This window comes from Asterias amurensis, chromosome 1, assembly GCF_032118995.1.
Source record: "Asterias amurensis chromosome 1, ASM3211899v1".
Lineage (NCBI taxonomy): Eukaryota > Metazoa > Echinodermata > Asteroidea > Forcipulatida > Asteriidae > Asterias > Asterias amurensis.
This window is the reverse complement of record NC_092648.1, coordinates 35,201,462-35,219,018: the sequence shown is the minus strand read 5'-3', so window position 1 is coordinate 35,219,018 and position 17,557 is coordinate 35,201,462. Positions and strand designations below refer to the sequence as shown.

General features: G+C 37.8%; 1 protein-coding gene across 3 annotated transcripts in view; it reads left to right on the top strand.

Annotated features, from left to right (window-relative positions):
• The window catches only part of LOC139938174 (dynein axonemal heavy chain 6-like), a 98,724-nt gene that overhangs the window by 25,848 nt on the left and 55,319 nt on the right, over positions 1–17,557 (top strand). For 2 of the 3 annotated variants that reach the window (XM_071933575.1, XM_071933568.1), the window contains 15 exons: positions 164–396; positions 1,062–1,252; positions 2,263–2,343; positions 3,323–3,481; positions 3,691–3,812; positions 4,646–4,817; positions 5,220–5,324; positions 6,087–6,205; positions 7,108–7,182; positions 8,343–8,414; positions 12,849–12,933; positions 13,486–13,736; positions 15,172–15,457; positions 16,248–16,393; positions 17,341–17,409. In XM_071933575.1, coding sequence (XP_071789676.1) covers positions 164–396; positions 1,062–1,252; positions 2,263–2,343; positions 3,323–3,481; positions 3,691–3,812; positions 4,646–4,817; positions 5,220–5,324; positions 6,087–6,205; positions 7,108–7,182; positions 8,343–8,414; positions 12,849–12,933; positions 13,486–13,736; positions 15,172–15,457; positions 16,248–16,393; positions 17,341–17,409 — 2,166 coding nt within the window. The remainder of the gene's footprint in view (positions 1–163; positions 397–1,061; positions 1,253–2,262; positions 2,344–3,322; positions 3,482–3,690; positions 3,813–4,645; positions 4,818–5,219; positions 5,325–6,086; positions 6,206–7,107; positions 7,183–8,342; positions 8,415–12,848; positions 12,934–13,485; positions 13,737–15,171; positions 15,458–16,247; positions 16,394–17,340; positions 17,410–17,557) is intronic. The other variant, XM_071933584.1, reaches the window with a different exon arrangement.

Here is a 17,557-nt window from a genome sequence, read left to right as displayed (position 1 = left end):
ACGTCACTTCAGAGGGAGCCGTTTCTCACAATTTGTTATACTATCAACCTCTCCCAATTACTCGTTATCAAGAAAGGATTAATGCTAATAACTATTTTGAGTAATTACCAATAGTGTTCAGCGCCTTTAAAGACTCTTATTTATATTTTGATCATTGCTACAGTGATGCCCTGATGTCGGACTACGCAGAAAGCGGTATCAGCGCCCAGCAAGTGCTGAATGACCTGTCGGAGGTTGAGCGTGACCTCCAGCTGAGACGTCTTCTCTGGGAGAGCTCCGAGGAATGGAGTCGTCTTGTAGATGAGTGGACAGCCTCACAGTTTGATAAACTCAATGTGGATGTCGTCCAGAAAAACGTCAATAGGTTTACACAGACAGTTTACATGCTGGAAAAAGGTATGGTTGAAACCCTTCAACAGAATGACAATGTAGACCCCTTACATTGGCCGACACTACTGAGGTTAAACAATGGAAACACACACGATGGTGTGCAACGCACAATTGTCAGCTAATGATAGGTCTTCATTTTACTTTATTGAGGGTGCCATGTGGGTTTTTGACACAAGGGGTTTATCATGATAAAAAATTAAAAAAATATTCATCCTAATAAAGCTTTGTGTTGTAAAGATGGTAATGGTAGTATAGCATCATGTACTTTTATTGATAAGAAATCAATAAAAGTACATGTATGTCAACAAAATTAAATTTCTAAAGATTGCCTTGATGCACCTGTTGGTGATTCTTTTGACATTCTTGGTTTGATTATCATGGCAGTTTGATTGCTGTTTTCTAAACAAATAGACTTTGAAACTTTCACAGGTGACTTCTATTTTATCTGTCCTGATAATTTGGCATGTGATTATTTTTGCTAATCATGGTAATGCAAACAAGTCATGCTCATGGTAGCTTCATAACAGCATAAGATAAAAACCTCAGAGTAACTTTGCAAACAGTTTTAAAATATAGAAGTATGATTTAATTGTTCATCTTCTCACCAGCACGAAGCTTTTGTAACAACCAATGTCTTAATTCAGACGCTTTCTTGTCACTACTTTTGTTAGGTCTTCCGCCCAATGAGGTCCTACCTCGTCTGAAGGAGCGAGTACTAAACTTCAAACAAGGAATGCCTATCATGACCGCCCTTAGGAACCCCGCCCTAAGGCCTCGCCACTGGCAGGAGATTCAAGATCTCATTGGTCGACACATCGTCAGAGATAAAAACTTCACTCTTGGAAAGTTTATGGACTTGCAGGTAAACAAGAAAGTAAAATATTTATATAGTAAGGTTTGCGGTAACACCATTTCATGGTAATCTATAATTGAGCTGGGGTGGTTCAAATAACTATAGTTTTCTCTTATGACTTATTGTCCTCCAGGGAGAAATGCAGAATTAAACAAGTCCAGGGTTGAGACCTGAACCCCATTAACCCCATAAACCTCAAAACCCCTAAGGGTAACCTTGAGTTACCCTGTTTCATTTTGCATCCCTCTCTTACTTGTTGTTTCATTTTTTAGCGTATTGTCTTTTTTTCATCTTCTTGGCACATAAGAATGTTTCCGTGGTAATTTCCGCAATCCATTGGACTGCCAGACATTCCGCTAGACCGCATCATTGTGCCGAAGTATTGTGAAAGTTCCAATAGAAAGTTTAGGAGTTAGAATGCAGCGGTCCATATGCATGCGCTTGAATGCTTATAGAAATCCAACTAGAACGGTCCTACAGTTCCGACTTGTTAGAGTGGTGTGCATGTTTTATGCTAAGTTTAGACCTACTTTTAGCAGCTTTTCATTTGATTCCTCAGCACTAACTTGGGGTTAAAACAGCAGCATTATAGGTTTGTATGATACAAAACTGTACTATTTTGTTTCTAATTCAAAGCCATTATACACTTTCGGTACAGAAAAAAAAAAAGTTCACAGATTTACATTTAATTTACAGGGTTTACAGAAGGTAATGGTGAAAGACTTCTCTTGAAATGTTAGTCCATGAAATGCTTTACTTTTTGAGAAAACAGTAAAACAATTTAAATTCTCGCTAGCAGATTTATTTTAAACACTTGTCATGACACGGCAAAACGCGCGGAAACAAAAGTGGGTTTTCCCGTTATTTTCTCCCGACTCCGATGACAGATTGAGCCTAAATTTTCACAGGTTTGTTGTTTTATATAGAAGTTGTGATACATGAAGTGTGGGATTTGGACATTACTGTTTACCGAAACTGTATAATGGCTTTAAATGTATCTGTTTTTTTTGTCTGGACAGTTATTTGAATACAAGGATAAGATCAATGATATTTCAACCCAGGCCAGTAATGAAGCAACACTGGAGATTATGCTCAACAAGGTATGTCGAGAAACATTGCAAGCTTTACCTCTTTGCCTCATCATTCCTAATCACTAGTTGTGTCCTCCCATTAATAGAAATACTTTGGTTGGTGTTTAGCTTTATGCTTTGCATTATGTTAGTTTCTTGCGCACACCAGCAACCTTTAATTGATACATTTTTTGCACATATGCCGCTGCGTGGTATGCTTGTGCATGCAACACCATGTTCTTGCCAAAAAATAAAACGCGCAGAAAACAGTTGATTTGAGAGTTTCCAGGTTAGCAAGCACAAACGGCTCTCTTAATATTTATGCATGAGTTCGTCACAACTCTATCCCAAAACTAGGCCATAGGTGCAGCCTCTGCAAGTGGTGGTGGACATGCTCCTATAGCCTCATTTTTGGTAAGAAATATGGCGTCATGCATGAACCTTTAAGGGAAGGTACACCTTTGGTTATTGTCAAAGACCAGTCTTCTCACTTAGTGTATCTCAACATAAGCATGAAATAACAAGCCTGTGAAAATTTGAGCTCAACTGGTCATCGGAGTTGCGAGAAAATGATGACAGAAACAACACCCTTGTTGGACAAATTTCTGTGCTTTCAGGTAAGAATAAAAGACTTCTAGCTAGAAGTCTTTTATTATTTTAGTGAGAATTTACCTCTCTCTCAAAATCTATGCTACTTCAGAGGGAGCCGTTTCTCACAATGTTTTATACCATCAACAGCTCTCCAATGCTTGTTAAAAAGTAAGTTTTTAAGTGAATATTTGTTTTGAGTAATTACCAAACGTGTACCTTCCCTTTAAGAGATGAGTATTGTGTGTAACAATAGGCTTGTTTACATCACGTGTTAATACACCCCCACCTGACCATTCTTTGACCAATCCGAGGTAGTTATTAGTATTTATCATTATTACTAAAACTGAAGGCTTTATTTCAGCATTTTTTCACATTTGAAAAAAATATCTTGCCATTACCACTTTGTTTTCTTCCCTAGGTGATTGACCTTTGGCAGGGAACTGATTTCCGTCTGATTGCTCATAGCAATAGAGATTTCATGATAATCGCTGGCGCTGATGACATCACCCAGCAGCTGGAAGAGAGTCAAGTTACCATAGCAACCATCAGAGGCTCAAGATTTGTCACACCTATTAAAGTAAGTTTGGCATATGGTCATGTACATATGTATTAAAACCTGTTTAATAATAAATGTTTTGTTTTTAACTTTTTAATTTTTTAATTTTGCAAAATGGGTTTGATAAGTATTTGTGTAATAATCCTGCTATTGATTTCTTCCTTCATATCTGTAGCAGTTTCAAGTGGTACATGAAGAGATTTATAAACTTGTTTATCTTTCCTCGACAGGCTTTGGTTGAAGAGTGGGATCGTAAACTGAACGTCTTCTCACGCACCTTAGATGAATGGATGGCATGTCAACGTAACTGGCTCTACTTGGAACAGATCTTCCTGGCTCCAGATATACAAAGGTTTGTTCTAACCGTACCTAGTGTCAAAAGGGTTTTCATAAACGTTCAAACCAGTTTTCATATTTTAGGGAAATATTGTTACAGTGACCTCTTGAAGATCTAAAATCTAAGCTTTTAACAAAAGAGATACTTGTTTAACATTTTCCTTACCATAGGTGATTTTTGTTGCCTGCTCTCACACCCAGTCCTCTATACTATTGGCGACTTTAGTCGACCAAGCTTGCACACAAAAACCACTCTAGCCTGAGCACATAGGCCATTTGTTAAAAAGCTGTTCTTCTTTCAACATTCTTCCTCCATACCCAAGTTTACAGTGGTTGGAAAGAAAAAGATGAGATCTTTCCAATGATGGTAAATTAAATAAGGTTGCTGCTATGTGATCTCTTCAAACTGGAGTGGAAAGATCCAAAACGCAAAACACGTATGCATCACCATAACAAGCAGGCAGAAATGTGTTTTGAGTTGACAGTAGCACAGAGGAAACAAAGACTGAGAAATGGGACATTTATTGGCCAATCTCAAATGTTTTTTATTTGTGTTTAGATGAAGGGGGATTCAATAGATTTTGTATTTTTCTTTTGCTGTTACATAAAATCTATAAAATCAACAAGATCGAAGAGTTGGTAAAAATGGCCTTTGAGCGAAAGATTTCTGTTGTGTAAGAATTTGTACTTCACGCTTGAGTGTTCAAACATTGCACTAGCAGTTGTTTATGTGAACAAAATAGCTAACAAGAGGGTTAAAGAACACTCAAATTTAAAGACCAGATAAAAGAATACAATTCATTTGATAGTGCATAGCATGACAATGTGTTCTTTGATTGAATATTTTAGGCAGTTACCGAGCGAGGCTAAGCTGTTTGCATCAGTGGATAAATCTTGGAAGGACATCATGCGTAGAACCGAGGACAGACCCAATGCACTAAGAGCAGCAGTAGCACCAGGGGTTCTGGAAATACTGCAAACAAATAACTCCAATCTGGAAAAGATACACAAATGTTTAGAGGTAAGTATTGCTGCAACAGTTATTAGCCACATGCTAAGCCAAAATACATTCACTTCAAACACTTCAACTTCCAAAGGATACGCAAGTGTCTCTTAGAATTAACTCTATTGCTGCTACAACCATTAGCCACAGCCAAACACATTATTTTCGAACACAACCGCTTTGGCTTTTGTCTTGGCACAAATGTCATTGATGCATTTTACAATGACCATGTGCTTTATGAGTGTAACATCAGAAGTTGATTGTTAATTTTCTTTGTATGGGCGCTCTCTAGCACAAGCTGTGCTTACTTGGTCGTGCCCCCAATTTCTTGCATTTTGTTTATCACTTTGTAACCATTGTATTTATATTGATTGAGGAATTTGAAAAAAATGTTTTAACTGAACTGAAACTGAATTTCAGGACTACCTTGAGACAAAGCGTCTGGTGTTTCCACGTTTCTACTTCCTGAGTAACGATGAGCTTTTAGACATTCTGGCACAGAGCAAGAACCCTGATGCTGTGCAGGTAAGTTTCCACCATGTCTGTCTCTTCTCCCCCCCCCCCCCAAACTCAACCAACCGTTTATACCATCCAAGTCAGCCTTACACTGTTCAAAGTGGTTTTATTTCAAAACAAATTTTATTTCAGGAAAATAATTCTTGTTTCACTTCCTAGAACTTAGACTTCTGGGAGAGACACAAGAAAGAAAACCATTTTGTTATTTGTGTTTTACCCAACACCGATGTGTGTCAAACACTGAATACTCAGTACTTTCCCAGAGTCTTGTGAAAACCTAATCAAGAATAATACTCTTATGGGATTCAAACCCACAACCTTTGCCATTCTGAAGCAGATGTCTAACCACTAGACCACTGAGCTTGATCAGTAGCTGGAGGCAGTTTGAATCTTTTATTTTAGCAGCGGGTACTACAACCATTTAATAAGGGAATCAATGTGTGGTGAAATAATTTTACCAAGACGCAGTCGAAGTAAATTATCAAGAACCAGGCCTCGGTGGGATTAAACCACTAGTTGAAAACCGATTCAACACACTTTGATTCCCATTCATAAATATCTTTCAGTCAAAAAAACATCAACATTTTTTTGTCAAAAAGTAAAGTAAATGCAAAAATTATAATTGTTCAATGATTTCTTTCAACACAACACCCCTCTAGCTATGAAATAGTAAGGCCCTCGGGTAAACGGGGTAAACAACTCCTTATAAGGGAATGCTGTACAGTTTAGGCCACATTTTGTAAGAGTTGAATGTGTTATTTATTCCTACAGCCACATCTTGTGAAGTGTTTTGGTAACATCAAGAGCCTTGACATCGTCAGGGAGCCCAGGCTGCCTCCGACGGTCCGGACCATGGTGTCTGCAGAGGGTGAAGCCATACTCATGCCAAAGTAAGAAATATCAGAGCCTGACCCCCTTGGGGAAACCCACGAACAAGGCTCTGTTTCATAGAGCTGCTGATACAAAAAAAAGGAGCTTAGCACAACAAAATTATGCTTACCAGAATAATAGTTAGATCCAAACGAACATGTCACATGTACAATTATTAACTGCTAGTTTCTGCTAAGCAGGCAATTGAATTGTTTAGCAATATTTTCTGCTAAAGCAACTCTATGAAGATGGGTCGTGGTCACATTTGTGAGAAAATCCAATTTTGAAATTGGTTCCTTGTCAATTGTCTGCTCTGTCTTAAGGGAAACAACATAGTTGGTTTTTGGAGTATCTAATTAATAGATGTAATAGTTGCAGCGAGAATAAAGGAAACCTTTATTGTGTTTTTGTGTTACCGCACATTGACATATACGCAGTGGTTCTCATTATTTACGTTTAATCTGCTGCTTGAACTTTCCCCTTGAAATATAGGGTGCCTGCAAAATGAGTAAAGAATGTCTGCCTCAAATTCTACTTCTGGTAGCTTAGCTACCATGATCATGCCTTTCAAGCCGCTGCTCTCCGGCTCTGGAATTCCCTTCCCGATAACATCCGGGAAGCCAACACACTGGAACGGTTCAAAACTCATTTATTTGTTTTATCCGGCCATTTTGTTTTAGCTTGTACTGTTTTTTGTATCTTTGTCATTGCATTGTTTGTTTGTACGTAAATTGTAAAGCGCTCTGATCTTTGTGGGGCGCTATATAAATGCTTACATTATTGTTATTACTATTAGCTGCCTCCTTAACAGTCCAGCTTCTCAGTTGTGAGTAAGGATTATTAGCCACCCAAACTATTACCATCATTTTTTTATTCTCTTATTTAATTGCAATTTGTTTGCCTTTTTTCCCCTTCTATCTAGGAATGTCAGGGCACGTGGGCCAGTGGAACAGTGGCTTGGTAGTGTTGAATCAGCAATGTTTGATACCGTCAAAAGGTTGGTCTTTTATCCTTAACTAATGACACCTTGAGAACAATACTTCACATTAAAAAAAAAAAAGTATAAGTACTGCAAAGTTATAGAATGTGACATAAAAATCATAGGAGGCAGTTTTCATAAGGTTTATGAGTAAAATTCATTTTATTGGTGTAAACACCTTATAAAGAGATGCCAAAAAGAAATAACAAAAATATACTTGTGGGCAGCTATTTTAAATTTTATTTGTTAATGTTTACTCTGTAATCTGTTAAACATATTTTATGTTTGCCTGTTGAAGTATGGTGTAAATATTTGTTTGAATTTTGGCACGAATCTGTATCTTCTTCTCAAGCCTATAGCGCCAGAATTTACTTGCTGCATTGGTTACCAGCTATGAGAAATATTTCCTATTCATTTGTATTTGTGGGGAATATTATTGCCATGTATGTGAGCGGTAAAATAACCTAGTCCCAATACGATGAATGTAATGTTAAAAAGATTCTGTTGGAATTGAAAGTATCTTGTTTTGCTTATACTACATGTAGCTAGAAAATTTACAAGTGTGACCACATTGCAAATGGTTCTTTAGGGTTGTGGGGTGCTGTGTCTCACAAAAGAGTCATTGGTGATGAGACCAGCTGGGTTTGTTTATCAATAATGGAAAGGTCTTTTCAGCTTATCGAATGAAAGGTACATCACTGACTCATTTTGTAGAGCAACCACGACTCATGAAGAAATGTTTACATGGCAACACTTTCTGATTGGTATTCTTACCATGCAATGTTCAAAGATATTTACCTCAAATAATCAAGAAGATTTGAAACCACCGTTCTTTCCTGTGCAAGATCAGGGCCCATTTTCATGGCTCTGTTTATCGCAAAGAATCTGCGCTTACATGTACATCAGGGCCAAATTTCATTGCTCTGTTTATCAAAGAATCTGCGCTTACATGTACATCAAGGGTATTTTACTGGTTTGCAGGGAATTTTTGCCTCCACGTACTCTAAGTTACTAGGTATAATCTGCTTACACACAGCTATTGCAGAAATGCAGCGCTTGCAAAGTAAGCGGTGATTAGTGGTCTTAAGCGCATGATTCGGTGGTAAGCAGAGCCATGAAGTTGGGCCCAGTTTGTTGACGTATCTCTTTCCCCCCTCACTTATGTGTGATCACAACAGGTGTATGAAGTTCTCGATGATGGATCGTCGGCTGCAGGAAGCATGGCCAAGCTTCGGCACCAGCACAATCGAGTCTGTGGTTTAAAACCGTTCTATGTCTTTTCAAACATGTTGTTCTTGGTTGTCTTGTTGTAATGTTTGTGTGTGTAAAAAAAATGCATGTGCAAGAACTGCACGGTTTGGGTCTTTTTACACGGTGGCCATGTAACCCATCTGACGAAGTGAGGTTTTGGATTAGAATTATTAATGAGCTGTAGAAAAATTTAGCAAGACATCAGTCCTGAAATTACACGTCTTTGTGCCCCTTCAAATGTTTCCCCTATAAGATTTTGTAATGGAAGTGCCCTTGCAAAGATGAAATTCCAGTCCTGAGAAATTGTTAAATAACCTTCATCATGCATGGCATGAAACTACTTTTTTACATCCATCATGGTATAAATACTAACAAAAAAAGTTAGTGGCCTGTCGTTTCGACCCTAGCAGAGGCTTTCTCAAAGGCTTTAGCATCATATCAGTCTGACTGTTTTTAGGGTTCCTAGTACACTAATTGTGCTCATTTGAGGCGCTTCCTTTTCCAAGCTGTACAACACAACATCGGTTTTGGCTCTGTCAGATGGGTTATTTTGGTGCACAATTTGAGGGAATCCCAACCATCTATTTGTTAAATAAGCAATAATGAAAGTGCTACCTCATACAAAGCATGGCTTGCATGTTGATTTGGCAAATATTTACAATATCTCCTTCTATTTATTGAAAATAACTGTCTTGTTTTTCCTTCCTTAAATGATAAATGGAAATCTGTTTGGAAGTTTAACTTTCTTTTCGGTGGCCTGTCAGGAGACTTTAAAAGCTAACAATTTGTTGTTATATTTTTTAGGGAACATTAACAGTCACTAACCTTTTTGTTTTGGTGAAGTTTTTGAATCTACTGAAAGGCATTTACAAAACTCTCTTTCTTTTGTTTTTTTTCAAAACTTTTAAGCGCTGTTTTCAAATCTATAACAACTTTTTTTTTTCTCAATTTGGTTTATAATTCTTTGGAGTGTAGAAAATATGGGACTTCAATTTTTTTAAATTAACCAGCTTGCTTGGCATATCTGGTTGTGGTCAAAGATGTTTTTAAATTCATCTAGCCAGATCTCAAGGTCTTCTATGGGCAAGGCTTAATTCAAGGATATCGTCTATTGCAAAGCTATTTTCAGAGCAAATGCAAATTTGTTATTCGTTTGTTTGGTTGTTTGTTTTGGCAGGGCTTTGTTTTTTAAAAGTTGTTCTTCTGTTTTTCCTTATGTTCTTCGATTAAAGAACACACTACTAATAAAAGTTTCATTCCCAAATGCATAAATTAACTGAATTCACTGCATACAATTATAACATGTGGTTTAGTTCATTTTTCTGCATTTTACACACGTCATCATCCCCCAATTGGGGGTACATCATACATGTATGTTTGTATGACTGTTTTATATTCAAATATAGTTTCATGAAAGAAAAGAATCTGTTAAAGACATCAAAACAATAGACTCCTTGTATACGATGTCAAACAGCGCCCTCAAAGAGGTAAAAGGAAGACGTCTCATTGGCTGAGAGTTTGTGCGCTGCGCGCAGTTTCCATTGTTTGACCTCGGTGGTAGTGACCTATACAAGAGGTCTAATTGTTGTACCATTCATGATTTAAATTAATTTCATGAACAGCATATCACATCTGGATCACAAACATCATAATCTGCAATATTTTCATTTTGATGGTCACTTTGCTCTCAAGTATATATTCATAATTCTTGTTTGAGCCAACAATTGATAAGTTAGAAAGAAAGGATATCCTCTAGCCACTGGGCAATCTCGGTGGTCTAGTTGGTATAACACTGCTCTAGAATTGCAAAGGTCGTGGGTTCGAATCCCATTTGTGATTTGTTTTCACAGAACTCGGGTAAGTACTGAGTATACAGTGCTTAATGCACATTGATGTATGGGTAAAAACCAAAATGAATATTCTTTATCCCCGATGCAAATTTAACTTCTATTATTAGAAAGTATTGCATGAGCAATGTAGCCGTTATTTTTGCTATTTTTTGTTTTTGGAGAAATGCCACGTACATGTATGTGCATTATTAGAAATACTTGATGCATCTGTCTGTTCAGTGTAATGGAGGGACACTAGTGAATGTTTCCCTAACCTTTTGGTACACAGGGTGGTCACAAGTAACCCCCCATCCCCCCCCCCTTGCCCCTCCTCTTTAAAACAGAAAGCAACAAGTAGATAAACGGGTCTTTGCAGTATTTTAATCCAATTAATCCAGGGGTGGATTTCACACAGAGCTAAGACTAGTCTTATCTCGAGTTAGGACGAGTTACTCGATGAGTTTGGACGAATTACTCGTCCTAAATTAGGTTACTCGTCCTAACTTGGGACTAGCCATATGTTTTTAATATCTCCTAGACTAGTCGTAAGTTAGGATTAGTCATAACTCTTTGTGAAATCTACCCCTGGGTTGAAAACAATGATTCTTTCTCTTCATTTCTGAGTTATATTTTGTAATCTGTAACCCAATGCTTGCAATTAGTTAAACTCTCCCTAATGCAATTTAATAAATTATAATATTTATAAACGGTTCAAACAACTAATGTTATGCATTGCCACAGAATAGATTAGTGACTGATTGTCCGAATTGCATGTTTATTTTCACTGCATGCTTTTATTTGCAGATTGGTACTAGTTAAGAATGCACGGTCATCGCAAGAAACTTATCACTTTAACATATTATTGCATCCATTATCAACATTTTGTTTTAACTTTTACCATCCACAGAAAAATCTAACTCATTCCAAGACATTTTTTCAAATTGCTCAAAATTTATGTCATTTTTAGTTATAACCTAACTGCATTTTATACTTCAATTGGTTAAACTCATCTTAGTTCATTACAAAAAGCATGACTTGAGTCAAGCGCCTGGACTCAGTCATTATTTTAATGCGATCACGAATTAAAGTTTAGCTCACAAATGATCATATCAAAGAGAATTAAAATGTTACCAGTCTAGGGCTCCATTTCACAAAGAGCTAACAGCCGGCCTAGAGTCGCGCCAAACCAAATTGATTAGGAGCGACTCTAGGTCGACCCAAATAAATTTTGGTTTCAGACAAGCAAACTTAACATAACATTACATTTGGTTCGGATCATGACAAGATCGACATCTGAAACAGTCAATCTTTCGACTTCTAGTGCGTCCAATTGCTCCTAACTGTTTCAAAAGTCAAATTTTGTGTGTACTTAATTCAATAATTTGGTTCGGTGCGGCTCTGGAGCGCCTGTCTGAACCGGGTGTAGGATTAATCTTAACTACAATTCAACCTTAATTGCTAAAGCAATATGTGATGTCACTATCTGAATCACTATGGTGACTAAGGGTGGTTGGGTTGGTCTACTGGTTTCTTTCCTCACTTTCCACCTCCATAACCCTGTTTTGAATCCCGCAAAGGGGCACTATGTGGATTGGGTTTTCAGTCTATACCTGACTGTGTGGGGTTTCTCCTGGAATATTTTCTCTGGGGTTTTCCTTCCACATCTAAAACTGAAACTTCCTTTCTTGTCTTCTCTCTGTGGGTTTCTTGGCTGGTACAATGATTAAAGACACTAGACACTATTGGTAATTGTCAAAGACCAGTCTTTTCACTTGGTGTATCTCAACATATGCAAAAAATAACAAACCTGTGAAAATTTGAGCTCAATTGGTCGTCAAAGTTGCGAGATAACAATGAAAGAAAAAACACCCTTGTCACATGGAGCTGTGTGCTTTCAGATGCTTGATTTCGAGACCTCAAATTCTAAACTTGAGGTCTCGAAATCGAATTCACTTCAGAGGGAGCCGTTTCTCACAATGTTTTATACTATCAACCTCTCCCCATTACTCATTACCAAGTAAGGTTTTATGCTAATATTTATTTACAGAAATTACCAATAGTGTCCACTGCCTTTAAGCCCTCTTTACTTTGAGTTCTTGGCTTCACATCCAGAATAAACTGAATGTAACTACTGACAACTTATCTTAAGATGAATCTTAGTGCTTTGTAAAATGGAGCCTTGTTTCACCAAGTGTTAAGAATAGTCTTAAACCATTTAAATAATTTAATTTCTTTCAAATATTTCCTGTCAAATATCTCCTGTTGCAAATCACAGCTACACTTGCCCTCCTGCATAATGACATAAAAAGCTCAAAAAGCGCTCTCCCTAAAAGGAAAGGACTCTACATAAAAACATTCCTAGCTAATTGTTAAAGCAAATATTGACTTCTTATAATTACTCTTGGGGAAAAAAGTACAGTTTGAATCTTGGGTTACTTTTTTTCCCAAAAGAAAAATTGCTACTTTTCAAGACTATTTGAGAAATCAAAATTAATTGCTTTCATGTAGTATAAATTTGTGATTTAATATATTTTGGAGTCAATGGTTTAAAACAGAGAATTTTTAAGAATCTTATATTATTTTTAAATTATTCCTGCCTTGTAGAAACTTTAAAGATTGTGTGCATCGATGGGGTCGTAACTTACAAGACTGGGTTCTTAATCATCCAGGCCAGGTGGTCCTTACTGTGGTAAGCTATCAACCTTCTTTGTTAGTGTTTAAATGCATTGGTTTCGCTATGATGTGTGGAAAATTGCTTTCATTTTAACCTAGAATTTAACTTTTTATATAACTTTAGCTATAATAAACATGATAAAAAGAGGCAATTCCCTCCATCACCTCTCTGGTATGGACTGAAGTTTCAAGAAATGTACTATTAAACCAACTAGTAAAGATTTGTCATTAAATTAGGTGATTCTGTCTTAATGAAAACAAATAAAAACTGTTCATGTTTTGTCAGGGATTTGTGCATTTGCATGACTATAGCTTATTTTGGTTACGGCTATCGAGTTAAATAAAAGTAATTTGGAGGTCTTTGAATGCTATTTTCTTGACTCGGGAGAATTTGCACTGGTATGAACTGTATCATCAGAGAGCATTCAGATAGAATCCATACTTAAGATCTGTTGACAATTACTGAGACTGTTTTTTATTATCTTACATAGTTTTAAGATATGTTGTACATTTGTTAAACCATTAATCCATTTGTACTAATCACTCGCGTATTACCCTTAATCTCTAGGTTCAGATTATGTACAACCGTGATGTCTCAGCCAGCCTTGAGTCAGCCGATCCTGGAACCTCCCTGGTAGAGACAAGAGACAAACTAGTCCTCCGTCTGAACACCCTAGCAGGCATGGTGACCAAACCTCTGAGCTCATACCAGAGACATTGTGTTGAGGCTCTTATAACCATCATGGTACATTCTAGAGACATCTTGAATAACTTGATTGAGAAGAAGGTGCGACGCAGTGATGACTTTGAATGGACGAGGTATTTATACTTTATCATAACCACTAGCCACGGCAGTGTCATGGCCGAGCGGTTAAGAGCACCGGATTCAAGCACTGGTGTTTGATCAGCAGGGTGTGGGTTCGGATCCCGGTCATGACACTTGCTACATAAAATTGGGGAGGTAGTGCTTTCTGCTCTACCGGCCAGACTTCGAATTGATGATACCCAAGCCTACATCCGTATGGACTGTAAAGGGGTTAACCCTGTTTCAGCCCTAGGAGTAGGTGGCAATGGCCTCTGGACAAAATAATTGTAGCCCACACCTTGAAGTGGCCTTGTGTGTCAGGCGACTTGCATTAAAAAAAAAAAAAAAAAAAAAAAAAAAACACTGGATGTTTCCTTGGGGTAGAGTTCTCATCATTCTGGTAAACGCACAAGCGAATAGAATGTTGAAAAATATAGCGCTTCTGCTTTCTAAATCCAAAGAGGGCGAAGTCCGAGTTGGATATGGGACAGATGAGCTACATTTTTATCATTCCATTTCTGTTTTACTTTTTGTGATAACTTACTTACCTTCAGGCAAACATGGCGTGTAGCTTCAAATAGCGCAAGACAGAATTAAATCATCAGGATGAAACCTGGTGTTGTTATTATTGTTATTTTATTTTATTAAAACCACAAATCGTGGCCCAAGGGCCAAATTGCATGAGACTGTACATACAAATATATTAAAATATAACATTTAGACTAGATTATTAAAACATATGATATGGGCAATATAGGTCAATATCTTGTTGCAATGAGAATCGAGGATGCAAGTTTGATTGAATTCAAAACTTGTCATATTTGACCTTATTCTTGATCGGGGGAGGGGGCTGCTTTCAGATTCTTCATTTCACTGTGTAGTCTGTGTGTACAATTGTTACATTTCAAACAGTGAAGGACATTCTATTTGTCTGAGCGAAATTCTGAGTTGACAAAGGTTAATGTGAAGGTCATTGGTCAAGTCCCGCCCCTGTCAAATTTCTTTGTTCAAACCCCAAATTATTAAAAAAAAAATATCCAGTCAGTTTCCCTTGTAGTTTATTACTTAATTTTATATATATATATTTTTTATATGCAAGTCGCCAGACACACAAGGCCTGAAGGCCACTTCAAGGTGTGGGCTACAATTATTTTTGTCCAGAGGCCGTTGCCACCTGACCTACATGTACTCCTAGGGCTGAAACAGGGTTATCCCTTTTACAGTCCATACGGATGTAGGCTTGGGAATCATCAGTCCGAAACCTGGCCGGTAGAGCAGAAAGCACTACCTCCCCAATTTTATGTAGCAAGTGTCACGACCGGGATTCGAACCCACACTCTGCTGATCCAGCACCAGAGCTTAAATCCGGTGCTCTTAACCACTCGGCAATGAAACGCCACGCCATGTATAATATATTATATTAAGAAAACTGTTTTACTTTGCCTGCAGACAACTGAGTTACGAATGGGATGAGCAGCACAATACCTGCATGGTGCAGCAAGCCAATGCCTCCTTCCATTACGGCTACGAATACCTAGGATGCTCGAGTCGGCTGGTCATCACACCACTGACTGACCGTTGCTACTTGACTCTCACTGGTGCCCTGTTTCTTCACTTGGGTGGTTCTCCGGCCGGCCCTGCTGGAACTGGTAAGACAGAAACTGTGAAGGACCTGGCCAAAGCCATCGGGAAACAATGTCTGGTTTTCAACTGCTCTGAAGGATTGGATTATAAGGTAATTGCTTAGAGAATAACTGTCTTAGTTCTTCAGTTTTTGATTTCAACTTTGGAAATATGAGTAAGATTTCTCTGAAGGTTTTTTGATGTGGGAAATTTAGCAACTGCTTTCGCCCTCAGCATACTGAGAGTCGCAAAAGATATTAAGGTGATCAAGTTTAGAATATTTGTTTGTTTGTCTTGAATTAATTTACCCTTGATGTTTAGATGTCTCGGTCCTCTAAACCAACAGAACTTTTGTCAAATCATGCTCCTCCACTATATGATTTGACCCTTTTTTTTTTTATTCCACTCTCTAATCCTTGAGACCATTGGTTTATGTATAGCCATCACCCTACAGCAAGACATCTTGTTGGTTTTTTAGTCCTTTAATATCATGAACAGTGTTGTCACAAATATTAAGAAACATAAAGATATGGTTATGTTTAAGAATTGTACTTTATTTGTTAAAGTAGGAAAGTTTTGAAATGTCAATAAGGTCTGATACCTTTTCCCGTAGGTTTTCATATATTGCAAATTTTTAATATTCTTCTAATGTGCTGTTTCTTGTGCTTTTTATGTTTGTGCATAAATTTGCTTTCTATTGTATTTAATTTCAATTTTTATTGTAAAGAGCATTGGTCTATTTTGGAAATGCGCTATATAAATCTTTTTAATAATAATAATAATAATTTGACCATCTGAATTGAGCTGAAGTAAGTCAAATTTTATGGTCGTCTGCAGATCGCTGTGGTTTCTAAATTGTTAAGGTTATCTATGAAAAAAAAATCTTATTTTTTGTTTTCTAGATGATGGGTAAGTTCTTCTCCGGTTTAGCTCAGTCAGGCAGCTGGTGTTGCTTTGACGAGTTCAACCGTATCGACGTGGAAGTGTTGTCCGTTATCGCTCAGCAGCTACATAGCATCAAGACGGCCAAGGATCAGAATGCCCTCAGGTACCTTAAAGGCTTAGCACTCTACCCATTAGACATACCCAGCCACCCAATGTATGCACCTGTAACTCGACATTACACCCACTTTTCTAAACCGACACCCAGAACTATATTGTTTTTTCTGTTTGTTATTTTTTATGAGAGATCGGCTTACATCACAAGCCATTCATGGTTAGGGATACAATGAACTGACTTGGGCTATCAACCAAAATCAATTGTTATACCTCTGTAACAAACTGTGAAGTTTGATTGGTCAAGAACCAATCATGTGACGCGCAACAAAAACGCATGTTACATGGCTCGACGGGGGCCGGGTAACATAAAAAAAGTGATGTACACTGGTGTACATCACCTTGATCGTTCCCAGCGTTGGTCGATTTCCAGCGCTGTGTATGAAACAACCGCGAGTTCGAGGGAATTGTTTCTTGTTCGTCTGCTTATTAAACAATGAATAGTCCGTCGTAATAATGTTTGAAGATGACAACAGAACTTCGAGAAGAGGAATAACAATTATACAAAGGTATAACAACACATTTGTTGCACGCTGTGACTGGGATCCATGGGTTTTGTACACCCTCAAGGGGAAATGGCGCCCTTGGCTTCGCCTCGGGTTCCATTTTCCCCCTCGAGTGTACAAAACGCCATGGACCCCGTCACAACGTACAAAAATTGTATACTGTCACCAGGGGCACACTGCCAGCTACTCCTTGGGCTGAAACAGGTTTAACCCCTTCACAGTCCATAAGATGTAGGTCCGATGTATCATCAGATGTATCATCAGTCCGAAGCCTGGCTGGTAGAGCAGAATGCACTCCTTTCCCAGTCTCCTTTGCTGACAATATCAGAGATTGGGTCAAATAAACTACATGTAGACTGTTGGCTACAGCACACCTCAAATAACAAAATATATAAAAATTTATAAAGAAAATTGTTGTATTTTACCCATCCAGGTTTGTGTTTGAGGGTCGAGACATTCGACTTAACAGTACCAGTGGTGTCTTCATTACAATGAATCCAAGGTAAGTTAAACCACTTGGGGTGGGGGGGGAATTGTTGTAATTGGACCCATATCTAATTCTAGTTTATGTTTTTTTTACAGAAACACAGTTTTAGGGCACAGTGAATAAATTCTTTGTAAATTCAATGGATCACAAGAAAGTAGAGACG